This window comes from Phycodurus eques, chromosome 2 (genome assembly GCF_024500275.1).
Source record: "Phycodurus eques isolate BA_2022a chromosome 2, UOR_Pequ_1.1, whole genome shotgun sequence".
In the NCBI taxonomy this organism is placed as follows: Eukaryota; Metazoa; Chordata; class Actinopteri; order Syngnathiformes; family Syngnathidae; genus Phycodurus; species Phycodurus eques.
In genome coordinates this window covers 27,761,020-27,774,108 of record NC_084526.1, presented here as the reverse complement: position 1 = coordinate 27,774,108, position 13,089 = coordinate 27,761,020, and the positions used below count along the sequence as shown (strand labels likewise).

Here is a 13,089-nt window from a genome sequence, read left to right as displayed (position 1 = left end):
TTACCTGTCAGGCCATACGTAACACAAATATTCTGCATCAAATTATAAATTGTAAGAAACAGGGTTATATATCGTCTTTTTTGTGAATATCTCGGCACTTTCAGATCCAAAACGGAGTGTGGCATTTATTGGAAAACGTCTAGCCTGAGAGACCAAGTTCAGGATTTATACATTCTAACTGTTTCCGGTAACAGAATAAACAGCTGCCATCTGGAGGACCATTGTCAAGCGCTATGTATGTTACGAAATATTTTCTGAACGTATTCGTTATGATTGATATAACTTTGGGTAGATTGTTGGGAGTTTTTGACGTAATGGGTTGTTTTGCCGCACGTTCCCCCAACCTCAGCGGTCAACTCGCTAGCCCCGAAGTTAGCCTTGTCGTGAAGCAGCCTTCATTTATTTGATGACCTTATCACCTCCTCTGCGGTGGTTAAACAGTCACATCACAACAAGTGTGTGTGTGTGTTGAAACACCGTTTCCTTTTTCTTTTCGATTTAGAGTCCGTCCAAACAGTAATTCCTGGAATTCACTGCACGTGGATACTTTGTGTCAGTTCAAGAACAGACCACCATCATGATTGCTGCTGTCAGTGTCAGGGGTATGTATCACCCGCACAATCTGATCGTATGTACCATGAACTATTGTTGTTGTTCAATGAATATGTTTTTAACTTTATTGCCAAAACTAATCGCCACTTGCCAGCCAGGCAGCAGTTTTCCCACCATTAAAAATATGACCACTCACTCCATGTGACTAGATCTCAGCGTGTTTAATGTATGATGTATTAGAATATTCATGTCTGCGTGTGCAGTAATAATTGGTGCAGAAACAATTGTATTTATTCATTTCCTTGAGTACATTTGATGAGGAACGTAACAAAATGTCACAAAAGTTAAGAGTCTGTCAAATGACGGAGTCTGGTTGAAATGGCCACTTCTACGTGAGTACAAGAATTTTGAAAATTGGATGATTAGAAATTGAGTTTGTTGTGTCTGGGGGAAAAAAGCCTTTTGGGGAACATTTTTGTGTGAAAAAATTAGAAAATCTGGTCGTAAAATGAGGTGATATCCAAATTAGAGTAACAGTATAACTTGATTATGTCTCAACATACCTCCTCGACCCTTTGGTTGGTCGGCTACTCTGGGAACCATTTCTCCGATTGGCTGGCATGTTTCATTTTAAAAACATCTACTCTTCTACGGGCCAAAATTCTGAGAGGTTCTGCAAGTCGATGTGTCAAAATTACCGTGATGTTTTAAACGGCGTCACCTACTCTGAAAACTCAACTTAAATAGTGCAAATACACAAGCATTAGAATTGTAATTTTAGTAATTTAATTTTGTCCCGCATTACATTCCTCCCCCCCCCCTCTTTAAAAAAAAAAAAAAAAAAAAAAAAACATTTCCACAAAAATGGTAGTCACTTGTCACGTTGGTACTTTGACACCTTGTGGTAGATCGATATCCTGTCTTCCAGATTCTCGCCGTGTCCCAGTACGAGTGGCTGGGGATGGCATGGAAACTGATAAAACGCCCTCCACCCTGGAGGTCAGCACAGATACATTGACATCAGGTCTGTCAGCCGCTCCCCTCATCAAAGCAGCAAGCCCCAAACACAGCCCCAAGTCTTCCAATCCTCCCCCCCCTGTTGCCCCCCAACCTCTTGGGGTGCTCCACCTGGGCAAGGTGAGTAGGGAGGCCTGCACAGAGGTGGAGGCTGTAAGGATAGTCGTACCTCGAGCTGCCATAACTAGAAACTGCCGAGTAACTGAGGCGAAGGGAGACGCTGGACAACAGGTGGAAGAGCGAAGTTCTTCCGCACAACCATCGTTGGATGACTGGAGAGGACACCTAGAGAAGCTTCAGAACTCTGAACGCAGGCTGCTACAGGACAAGGAGGGCCTTTCCAATCAACTGCGTGTGCAGACAGAGGCAAGAGCCACACACACAAGCTTAGACATTTCAACTTTACACATGGTTTTATGCCAGTAGACTTATTCCTATTCTTTCATGATCTATGACTAGGTGAACCGTGAGCTCAAGAAACTGCTGGTGGCATCCATGGGTGATGACCTGCAGTACCAGTTTGAGCGTCTGGCACGTGAGAAGAATCAGCTGATTCTAGAGAACGAGGCTTTGGGTCGGAGTTTGTCACACACAGTGGAGCAGCTGGAGCGCATGAGTATCCAGTGTGATGTCTGGAGGAGCAAGTTCCTCGCCAGCAGGTATGAAACAGACATAAGCGGTACTCCCCCCCTCCTTTCAGATCACCACGGGCTGTAATTTTGTCCTCATTAATAAGTACCCACTAGCTACCAATGTCGCTACACAATCCAAGATCTTCCAAGCACAAGTGCAAAAAATAAAATAAAAAAATCCAGCTTTATTAAGTTAATAATTCTGTTGTTTAACTGTCAGAAAGACATTAATTGTGGTTTCCAGTTTTTTAATATACTGGTTATCCTATTTAGGTTCTTGAAATGTATTATCTTACAGTGCCATTCAAAACTGAGCATCATTGTTTTAAAGACAGAAATTTTGATACAGCCCTTACTTTAGAGCCCCATATATTTTGAAAGCGTTTCAAAAAGTGCATGTTACAATAAGACACATTTGACAAAATTGTCTTTCATTACTTCATCCCGTTTAGAGGAAAAAAACAAGTTTGAGGACAAGTTTGAAGATAGTACTATCTATAGTATGTTGTCAAGTTGTTGTTGATGTGATTAGTTAATAGAACAAAATGCTTTTGGTCCATCAAGGACAACAATGAAGTGGATACAGAGTGGGGCAGTACAGAATGAGATAACTACCTTCATAGGCTGAATGAACCCTTTGAACTTGCTTCATTCTGTTTACAGAGTGATGACAGAGGAGCTGACAAATACCAGAACAGCTTTGCAGCGTCAGACCAGAGAGGCTCAAGGAGCCATTCAGGACCTGTTGTTGGAAAGAGACGAGTTCTCAAGGGAAATGGTGCTCACTCACAGGTAACATCTACACTGAGGGACCCCCATGGCTCATCATGATGTAAAATAATATGTATGGCTTATTATGGCGGCACGGTGGACGACTGGTTAGAGCGTCTGCCTCACAGTTCTGAGGACCTGGGTTCAAGTTCCAGCCCTGCCTGTGTGGAGTTTGCATGTTTTCTCCGTGCCTGCGTGGGTTTTCTCTGGGCACTCCGGTTTCTTCCCACATCCCAAAAACATGCATGGTAGGTTAATTGACAACTCTAAATTGTTAAAGTCACTGAACACCTATTGGCTTTTTTTTTTGGTGTTTTCTGAAATGCTCCAAGATGCTGCCATAGCCCCAAGATGCCACAAGATGGTGCCAAAACCCTGTCTTGGTGCGAAAGAGGAACTATGTTGAAGTAACAAATCTGACATAGAGACAGATATAAACATATTTTATGATGGTATAGTAAACCCCCTATAGTGATTTTAAACAGGATGAGACTGAGTAGACAATTGACCTTACCCCTCTTAATTCAGTTGGTTAATTTGGCAATTAATCTATTTTTAAAACGGGATATTGCACATTAATAAACGTTCATACAAATAAAAATGTTAAGTTAGTTCAATGGCTAGTGTTCCTCAGCAGCATTTGCCTCATGTTAAGGAATTTAGAAATAACAATGATGGCAAAAACATAAAACATTACAAACGAGAATAATAGCATTTTCAATACAGTCAAATGTACAAGTGCAGTGATAAAATATCACTTCGTCATAGTATCAAAATGGTAATAATGTTGACATGATTGGCTGTCAACAAGCCATCTCTTAGTATAATATTCCTTAAGAAGCACAGGATTCATAAAAACATACAGAAAGCTAAACACCATTCTAATTAACAGTTTACAAAATGCCAAAATATTTCCCATCATTATTTTTTTACCTTCAGAAACATTAAAGCCATCTATTTGTTGTACTGTGAGCAGAGTGTAGAGCCTGACTGAAACCGTATTTTTGAAAACAAATCACCGTATAGAAAAATATGAATACTTGCATGTCGTCTAAGTGTTTTCCAGGGATTTAATGATTTGATTCTGACCATCTATCTTTCCTTTTGTTGTTGTCAGATCTATGGAGCAGCTCCTGGTGTCTCTGCAGTGGGGTAGGCAGCAGACATACTACCCCAGCGCACAGCCGCTCAGCACAGCAGAGGTGGCGGTGGCCAATCACAAACTAGCAGATGCTATCAACTCCCACCTGTTAGGAAATACCTGCAGCGGTGTGGTCAAACGCATCAGTGCAACAACGGATCAACTGTGTAGCACACCAGCAGAGAAGATGGCTGAGAAGGTACACATTTGTCATATTTTTAGATCAAATGTTATCAGTTTCAAAGGCCGCGGTTATTCATGAAACCCATTGGTTTGCTTATGTGTGTTATAGGTGCTGAAGATTTTAGATCCAATTTCCTGCGCAGAAAACAAGGCCGTCTCTCCACTCAATGACTCATCCCCCTCAAACTTTCTGAGCAATAAGAAGAGCATTGGCAGGTTTCACCCGTACACTCGCTATGAGAACATCACTTTTAACTGCTGTGAACGCTGCAGCGGAGACATCCTCGTGCTTTAGATGAGCATCATCATCTCAATGCCTCATCTCAATGCTGAACATCTTGTCGCCATGCAATAGAACCACATACTATTTGACATTGGCCGGCTACATCCTTTTCCGAGTGATCTTAAGCTTAACAAGTTTTACCAAAACATTTGTGAAACAGTAGCCACATTTATTTAAATGATTTTCAAAACATGCTGTCCCAAGAAATTACTTTTCCCCTTCTCAATTTTCAATCTTCAGCAAATGATCAGTGCTTTTAAATAATATCCAAGTCATGATCAATATTTGTACCTTAGGTCTAAAGTCACATCGGTACACATTTTTCTTCATTTTCTACAACAAATGTTGCAGGAGTAGGAGAAATTGTGCCCTATCGATATCCTTCTCTCTTACCAGTGTCTTTTTTGATAATTCTGTGCTTTTATACATTTTTTTGTATTTTTTTTTTTTATGTGAAATATTTGTTTTAAGATGAAATATTTGTCTTTAGATTTTTGGATGAACAAGTATTTAACACCCCAATTCTTAAGCTTTGAAAAACATTATTTATACTAGTCAAGCATTTCAGATTCACCACACGCTGGTTCAGACTATTTAAATGGTGTACTGGTCCTTATTAAAGATCCCATATTTGGGCTATTTAGACCTCCATAGAGTGACTCTCTAACATGGACTTAGTATAAAAGTGTCAAATTTCATTTAAAAAACCGCCTTTGTTTTGTCATACGAGTGTTCAGAAAAGGCCCCTCTGACAACTACTTCTGTTTGACAGAGTTTTATATCCGCTTCATCCATATTTGGCCAAGATCGCCCCCTTTCCTCTGATTGGTTGCCTCCGTGTAGAAGAGCCATTTGTGAGAGCACGTGTTTTTGTTATGATGACAGCGCTGGCTTGGGAGCTGAGAGGTAGGCGGAACTCTTCGCTACTGGCGTAGATCAGCTCGAGAAATTGGAATGACCTGATTTCAGGCCTCTCGGCAGAAAAAAACATCTGGAACTTGGAATATGTGGATGATTTTATTTCACGTTGACTGAAACACCATAGAGCCAATATTACATCCCAAATACTATAAAAAGTTGGTTTGGTAAAACATGACACCTTAAAGGATCTGTAAACATTTATGGTCATGCGATTATTCTGTTTGTATGCTGAAGAATGATGACATGGAGCAGTAAAATGCAGAAATACATTTGCTGCCATTACAGAAAATATTTAAGGAGTTGAAAATGCTTGGGAAACTTGAACTTGTATGCAGTTAGTTTTCTGTTAATAATTTTTTTGTTTTGGGGGGACGAGGCATAGCTTTTTACTATAATTAACAGGAAGGTGGTGGCACGGTGCACGACTGGTTAGCACATCTGCCTCACAGTTCTTCGGACCAGTGTTCAAATCCTAGCCCCGCCTGTAAGGAGTTTGCATGTTCTCCCCGTGCCTGTGTGCGTTTTCTCCGGGCACTCTGGTTTCCTCCCACATACCAAAAACATGCACGGTAGGTTAATTGGCGACTCTAAATTGCCCGTAGATGTGAATGTGTGCGCAAATTGTTGTTTGTTTATATGTGCCCTGCGATTGGCTGGCGACCAGTTCAGGGTGTATCCCGCCTCTCGCCCGTAGATTGCTGTGATAGGCTCCAGCACACCCCCAACCCTAGTGAGGATAAGCGGAACGGAAGATGAATGAAAGAATAACAGGAAGGTTGTTTTTCTTTAAAAATACAGGACAAAGTTGTGTAATATTGTCTGCTAATTTAATAAAGACCAAAGCAGGTTCTACTGTTCAAAATGTCTGTTGAGTAACTACATATTGAAGGAACTTCAATAGAAAAGAAATGGAGATACCCCCAGAACAACAGTATATTGATATTTTATTCACTTTAGTATGGCATTCTTGCGTAAGTGTAAACGGAAACAATGTGTCCATTTTACTATGTCCTTAATCGTCCCACCACACCCTGCTTTTGCTCTCACGTCTTCCTTCCATGCTACTCTTAAGAGATGCTCGCACTCTGGTTGCAGCTGTTTTGCTCTCTCTGTTTCGAGGTGGTCCAGATACTTGGTTCGGCCCAGTGAACCCAGGCCCTCCTTGAAGCTTGTATGCATTTTGGTCCCCACTTCTGACAGTCTTCTTACTTTTTAGACCTGTGGGTTTTGAAGACTTGTCCCCATTCGCTCCTGATCCGTGATTGGTGATTTGTTGCTCCATCTGGTAAAAGCCAACATACTTCCTTTTGGGCACAAATTTCAGTGCTTCCTCCCATTTCCCTGTTTCCTTCATGCTTATCATTATGCGTATCATCTGGTCCAGGGTCAGATTTTTGGCTCCCATCTCCCAGTGGAGGAACTCATCCAGTGGTAGACGGGCCGTGGCCAACTTCAGGCGCTTGGCATTGGCCAGTGACAAACCGGAGAGAATCGACCGGTCCACGAGAGCACCGATGATGTAGACTTTTGAGTGGTCAAAGGTGCGGAGAACATTGGGTGAGTCCGCAGTGAGATAAACGAGGCGATCACGAGGAAACAGATCAACAGCCTGACCTTCTGTGCTGGTAATGAGCAGACGATCCCAGGTTTCTGCACCATAGCGCTTGAGCAACTCCTTCATGTAGGCTCCATCTGGTTGTAGGTTACAAAAATGTAGATGGTAAGGCTCGTTGGCACGTCTGTTCGCTCCTTCCACCTCTATCAGCTGGGACACTGTGTTTTCAATCTCCCGCCTGGACATGTTGGACTCGTAGCTCATGTCAAAGACCAGAGGCTGGTCAAACAACATGGCCTGGATGCACCTCCAGGCCAGCACTCGGTCAAGGTTGCGATTCCAGAACTGGGGTATGAAAGTGTTTTTGAATTCTTTCTGGTCTCCATCTGCATCTTCAGCTCTTTTCTGCTCTAGCGACGCTTCCCTTGCTGCTTTCTTTTGCTGCTGCTTCTCCTTGCGCACTCTTTTATGGCCTTCTTTCAAAGCCAGGTACTTCAAGTACTTTTTTCTTGCAGACTTCGTGGTGAGCTCTGCCAGGATCTTTAATTTGTCATCAGACATCTCTTGAGGTACCAGTTTACCAGCTAGCCGCCACATTGCAACCAGCTCCCGAGCTGCCTCCAGACTGTTCTTCAAACTGCCTTCAAGGATTTCATCCTCGTCACTTGCGTCCTCATCCTCAGCATCTTCTTGCTCAGCTGAAGAAGACTGTGACCTCATTACGGATTTCCATTTGTCCAAGTCAACATTCTCCTTTTTCTGTGGACCAGTACTGAAGGGACGACTTGGGTGCCAGGCGGAGAGGGCTGGGGAAACCCCGACGCCTTGCGTTTTGTTGACACGAGAGAACACAACGCTGGTGCTTTTCCATAGTTCATTTAAATGTCGCGGAGTAAAGAATCGTCGTAACATGTCAAAACAAGTGGGACTACGCGGATGTAGCGCTGACAAACACAACCGGAACAACGACAAATGCAACAAATCTTATTGGCGGGAACTTGTCTTTTTCACAGTTTATAGTTTTAAAAAAAATCCCACTATTCCATTGCCATTACAGTCACTGGGTTGATTAATTTGGGGTCCATGCTTGCTAATCGTGTGGCGGTCACGTTATTTTGCAGTGTAACGTTACAATATGTCGTACTGAAACGGCGCAGCGCGTTTAAAAGAAATATATACACCACCATTGTATGCAATAAATAAATATTGTCTGGTGTATTTACTTTTTGTTGTTGTGCCCTTTAATTGTCTAACATTTTCGAAAAAGATAGTTAAGACTTGAACAATTTATTTTCGACACTAAAAGTTAAGGCGATATATTTTCCCCACGGTACGTTCAGGGTGTTACATTATAGTGACGACTTCCTCCGGCGGAAAAAAAACAGTTGCTGATCCTGACAATGAGTTTATTTTTACACAAATTGAGCTGCAAAAAGGACATAGATGACGTTGTCAAGACAGTAGCGGAAAAGGTGGTTGTTTTGAGGTTTGGGAGGGATGAAGACTCGGTTTGTCTACAGCTTGATGAAATTGTAAGTAATCCTGTATTTTTGCTCGCCGTGAAATGCGCTGCTTGATGTATAATCGCTGATTGTGTTCTTTTATAGCTGTCAAAAACGGCACATGACCTAAGTAACATGGCGTCCATCTACATCGTCGATGTGGATAAAGCGCCTATATACACCAGATACTTTGATATCAGTTACATCCCATCAACTGTGTTCTTTTTCAACGGGCAGCACATGAAAGTGGACTATGGGTGAGACCTTTATTGTTTAAATGTTAAAGAATATGTCAACAAAGCATGACTCAAGAGTGTTACAGTGAGAGTCAGGATAAAGGTGTGGATATAGGCATTTGTTTTCACAATTTCATTCACGGGAATGTTCCTCCAAATCATAACCATGCTCCATGAACCAGGATGTACTCTCCTAATAAGCATAATATGGACAAATCTATGTTATGTTTCTCATTACATCATGGCTAAAGCAACATCCTAATGACTCTTTTTTTCCCCAGTACTTTGTTGTAGTTAGTACCAGGGTAGAAGAAAACAAGTCACGTGCTACAAATGAAATGTTTTTGCTTCCCTTCAGCTCACCAGATCACACCAAGTTTGTTGGCAGCTTCAAAACCAAACAGGATTTCATGGATCTTATTGAGGTTATATACAGAGGAGCCATGCGGGGGAAAATGATTGTCCAGAGTCCCATCGATCCCAAAAATATCCCCAAATATGACCTCCTGTACCATGGGATTTAAGCTCAATAGCTACACTGTGCGAGATATGTCAACAACCGTTGTTTCACTCTTAGCAACTAGATGCTGTTTGTTCCAACTCGCACAAGACTCGTGCAGTAAACCTTGTCTGGAAGAGAAACTTATATTTCATAAGTATCTTCAATCAGATCGATGGGGACGAATATCAGAACTCGTATGCACTGTATATACATTTTTGATCATGTTGAGTGTTGTGATGATTCCTTGCAGTTGGGTTTAATGGTAAATGTGCTGTTATCTAATACAAAGGTAATTTTGCAATAAAATTTGCTATTCTGTCTATAATTCTATCTTGTGTTAATTTGGCAATGGTAGAGCAAACAAAGAACTCCCAAGAACTAGTAGCACCTCCACACATGCAGAATAAAGCAAATTGTCATTGTTTTGAAATTGTACATTGCATAGGCCCCACCCCTTTCAGTATGTATCGTCCCTTGTTGAAAATGATTGTATCTTTTCTATTCTTTTTATTAGTGGAGGAGACTAGCGAAATAAGAGTTGCATTGTTCAGTGCTACTGCTGTGTTTGGATTGTGCATTGTTCAGTGCTACTGCTGTGTTTGGATTGTGTCTGTGACTCCGCTGTCCTTCCACACTCCTACTCGACAGGCGGCGCTAGTGAAGCGGAAAGCAACACGGCGAGAAGGACGGAAGTGAAGTGACGACCTTCTGCAGTGCAGAGCAGAGTAATATTACGCTAGCAAAAATGTTATCCCGGCGACGGCGAGACGTGATGTTTTAATCCTTGCAGTGCCTCTCGAGACAAAAGATGATCGCTCTCGTCAAGGCTGCTGTCGTGAGCGTGGCCGCCGTCAGCGCTCACGGTCACCAACACGGTAAGTTAACTTGCAGCGGTAGTCTTTTCGCGTCCAATTTCATGGTGGGAGAAGTTATTATTGTTGCTTATTTTTGTTGCTGGACCGTTTTTAAACATTAATGGTAATTAAATGGCTTCACATGATCAACCAAGAACAATGTCTTCATTGATCTTCTCTGACCTGTGAATTATTTTTTTTTAAATTTCAAATCAAGCACATTTGTGTTTTTAATTGATATTATGACAGTAAATTGAAAATGAAACAATTATACTATTAGGCAAACTAAGCAATCGATGATTGGGTTTTGTCCTGCATGTGGTCAAACTCATGCCACTCTTTTTATACAGGTCTTCGGCACACTCACTTAAAAGTTCTAACTGCTGGACTGAAGACATTAGAAATCCCCCCTGACTACAGTGGTAACTATTCCAAATCGAAACCTCCCTTTCTCATACACACAACATGTTCCATGTCTGTCTGGAAGGATTTGACTGCATTGTGACAGTTCTGTCGCCTTTTGTTTTACCTTTTTAAAGATGTGGTGCTCCCAGAGAAACCCAAACTGAAGTTTATGAACAAGGTGCCCAATTTAAAAAAAGTGAAGAAGGAGATGAAGAGACTCCGGGACATTCAAGGCCCGGCTCGGGCAGCAAATACTTTCACGTCTGGACAGTATGCGATAGTGGTAAAGTACATCTACAGTTGAAACGAAAAGTTTACATCTATATAACAAAAAAATAAGTAATGCATGCACTTTTTTAAAAATGTCACTGTCTAACATGAAATACGACCAAATGTTCCTGTTTTAGGTCAATTAGGATGACCAAAATTCTTTCTATTTGCTTAATGCCAGAATGAGAAGGATTTCTTTTTATTTATGTATTTTGTTTTTTAAGACAAATTTTCATTATTACCACGACATTTAAATCTCTTCTCTTTCTGATGCTTAGGCAATGGGAGGGGGCTACATTCATTGGGGTCACCTAGAGATGATGCGTCTAACAATTAACCGCAAGATGGATTCCCGTACTACGTTTGCTCGCTGGCGCATCAATGCCCCTTACAAGCCAATCACGCGCAAAGGGCTGGGTCAGCGCATGGGTGGAGGCAAGGGAGCCATCGACCGCTATGTGACGCCAATCCGCTTCGGTCGCCTCATTGTGGAAGTGGGAGGAAAGGTGGAGCTGGGGGAAGTGGAGCATATCTTGATAGAAGTAGCAAAGAAGCTGCCCTTCCCCGCTAAGGTGAGACTACAAATAAAGTACACTCATCGGCCAAAATATGATGACATTAAAAAAAAAGCAAATCAAAATATCGGCCATTAAAAAAAGAAAAAAAAAAGTTTGGTTGCCACATCTTATTCATTTAAAAAATTTTATTGTAATGTGCATCTTGTTTTTAATATTTTGTTTAGCATCTTTGTGATGGAGTAGAAGCTACACCACTGCAAACTACAACCACAATATTATACTGACTGAAAAATTAATATCTTTATTATCTTTACTAAAAAAATATCTATGGTTTTAATTTACACGAGGCAATGTTTCGGGCGCTTATATTTTCTATTATTGGATTGGTATGTGGTGATGTTTTATTACACAGGTTCTGTAGCTTGTCGTTTTGTTGATTCACATATAAAATTAAATGTGACCAAGAGGGGATGATTTTAACACATTCACTGCCATTGATGGCTTTAGAAGTCAAATACCCATGGTAACTGGGAAGGCTGGCAGTGAATGAGTTAAAAAATTTAAATCAAAAGCAGTGACATTACTACTCTAATTTTAAAACTATCTACCGGTAACTAGCTTTTGCATAGGTGTCGTGCCACTGTGTTCTTGTAGTAAAACAGAAGTTTGCACACAGGGCAGTCGAGACGGTGGTAGTGGTTGTAAATTCGTAAGGAACCTCATATTTTCAGTAATAGGATGTGATTGCAGTTGTGAACCACTCATCCCAAAAGGTTAGGAAATTACAAGAACTGTAATTGTTCATTATATTAATTTTTACAACATGGTGTCTCCTGCAGGTGATGAGTAGAGCGAGCCTAGAAGCCTTCCAACAGAGGCAGGCGGATATGGAGGAGAACAACCAGAACCCGTGGACCTACAAGAGGATTGCACAAGGAAACATGCTTGGTATCAGGAAGGTCCTCAGCCCGTTTGACCTGATTCATCATGGACGCTTCACAGGCAAATTTCACATCCCAGGGAGGGTGTGACAGACTGAGAACAACGATGACGTTAATATGTGACGACCACTGCATTTTGGAGTACCTTGAATAGCTTTAGCTTTTAAGAATACTTTTTTTTTTTTTTTTTTTTTTGTATTTGGTGTATACATACATCCTCTTGGTCTGAGCCTGACAAATTCACTCATTATTGAGCTTAAATGTTTTGTATCCTCAATAAAACCAGTAAGTCAAAGTGAAATATTTGAATACAATTACACACACTTGCAATTGAAACACAAACATGTTCATGTGAAAACCGTGTATGCAAAACTGGTTTTTCAGTTAAAGATTAAATTTTGCTCAACAACGCAACTGCTTTTTCATTGTACAGTAGGCTACCTGCGATAATAATGTAACAGAATTCCCAGCCGTTATCCAACAACGGAGATTTGTATCCCTACAATCTGATATTTTTCATCAAAGTAAATAAAGGAATCAGTTGGCCTTCGATTCAGTGATCGAATAAATTCAATTTTCCATCGCTTAGCCGAGTAGCGTCTCAGCAAAATGGGCCTTTGCAAATGTACAGTTGTCCCTGCGGGGAGACTCTCAGGATGCGATTCAGCGAAGTCTTTCCAGTCTCTGAAGAATGAGAGAGGGGACAATCTCCAGTGACTTGGTTGTATACTTAAGTTAAAAATGAAAGGGAATGGAATGATTTATGTCTATAGTTCTGATAAAGGCGTGCTGGCAAAAACAAATTT

General features: G+C 41.2%; 4 protein-coding genes across 4 annotated transcripts; 3 read left to right on the top strand and 1 right to left on the bottom strand.

Annotated features, from left to right (window-relative positions):
* The first annotated feature begins 188 nt into the window (after window positions 1-188).
* On the top strand, window positions 189-5,031 carry blzf1 (basic leucine zipper nuclear factor 1). The gene is made up of 7 exons (XM_061670176.1): window positions 189-235; window positions 503-602; window positions 1,481-1,935; window positions 2,029-2,228; window positions 2,865-2,993; window positions 4,090-4,312; window positions 4,406-5,031. The coding sequence occupies exons 2-7, from the start codon at window positions 578-580 to the stop codon at window positions 4,589-4,591; spliced, it is 1,218 nt and encodes a 405-aa protein (XP_061526160.1). The 5' UTR covers window positions 189-235; window positions 503-577; the 3' UTR covers window positions 4,592-5,031.
* A 1,247-nt stretch (window positions 5,032-6,278) lies between these two features.
* Window positions 6,279-8,176, bottom strand: trmt10c (tRNA methyltransferase 10C, mitochondrial RNase P subunit). The gene has a single exon (XM_061670175.1). The coding sequence runs from the start codon at window positions 7,965-7,967 to the stop codon at window positions 6,513-6,515; it is 1,455 nt and encodes a 484-aa protein (XP_061526159.1). The 5' UTR covers window positions 7,968-8,176; the 3' UTR covers window positions 6,279-6,512.
* A 202-nt stretch (window positions 8,177-8,378) lies between these two features.
* On the top strand, window positions 8,379-9,603 carry txnl4b (thioredoxin-like 4B). Its single transcript, XM_061702469.1, has 3 exons — window positions 8,379-8,587; window positions 8,663-8,814; window positions 9,152-9,603. The coding sequence occupies exons 1-3, from the start codon at window positions 8,456-8,458 to the stop codon at window positions 9,315-9,317; spliced, it is 450 nt and encodes a 149-aa protein (XP_061558453.1). The 5' UTR covers window positions 8,379-8,455; the 3' UTR covers window positions 9,318-9,603.
* Window positions 9,604-9,985: 382 nt separating this feature from the next.
* On the top strand, window positions 9,986-12,694 carry mrpl16 (mitochondrial ribosomal protein L16). Its single transcript, XM_061702456.1, has 5 exons — window positions 9,986-10,170; window positions 10,500-10,571; window positions 10,689-10,837; window positions 11,103-11,396; window positions 12,182-12,694. Exons 1-5 carry the CDS (start codon window positions 10,104-10,106, stop codon window positions 12,371-12,373), a joined length of 774 nt encoding a protein of 257 aa, XP_061558440.1. The 5' UTR covers window positions 9,986-10,103; the 3' UTR covers window positions 12,374-12,694.
* Window positions 12,695-13,089: the final 395 nt, after the last annotated feature.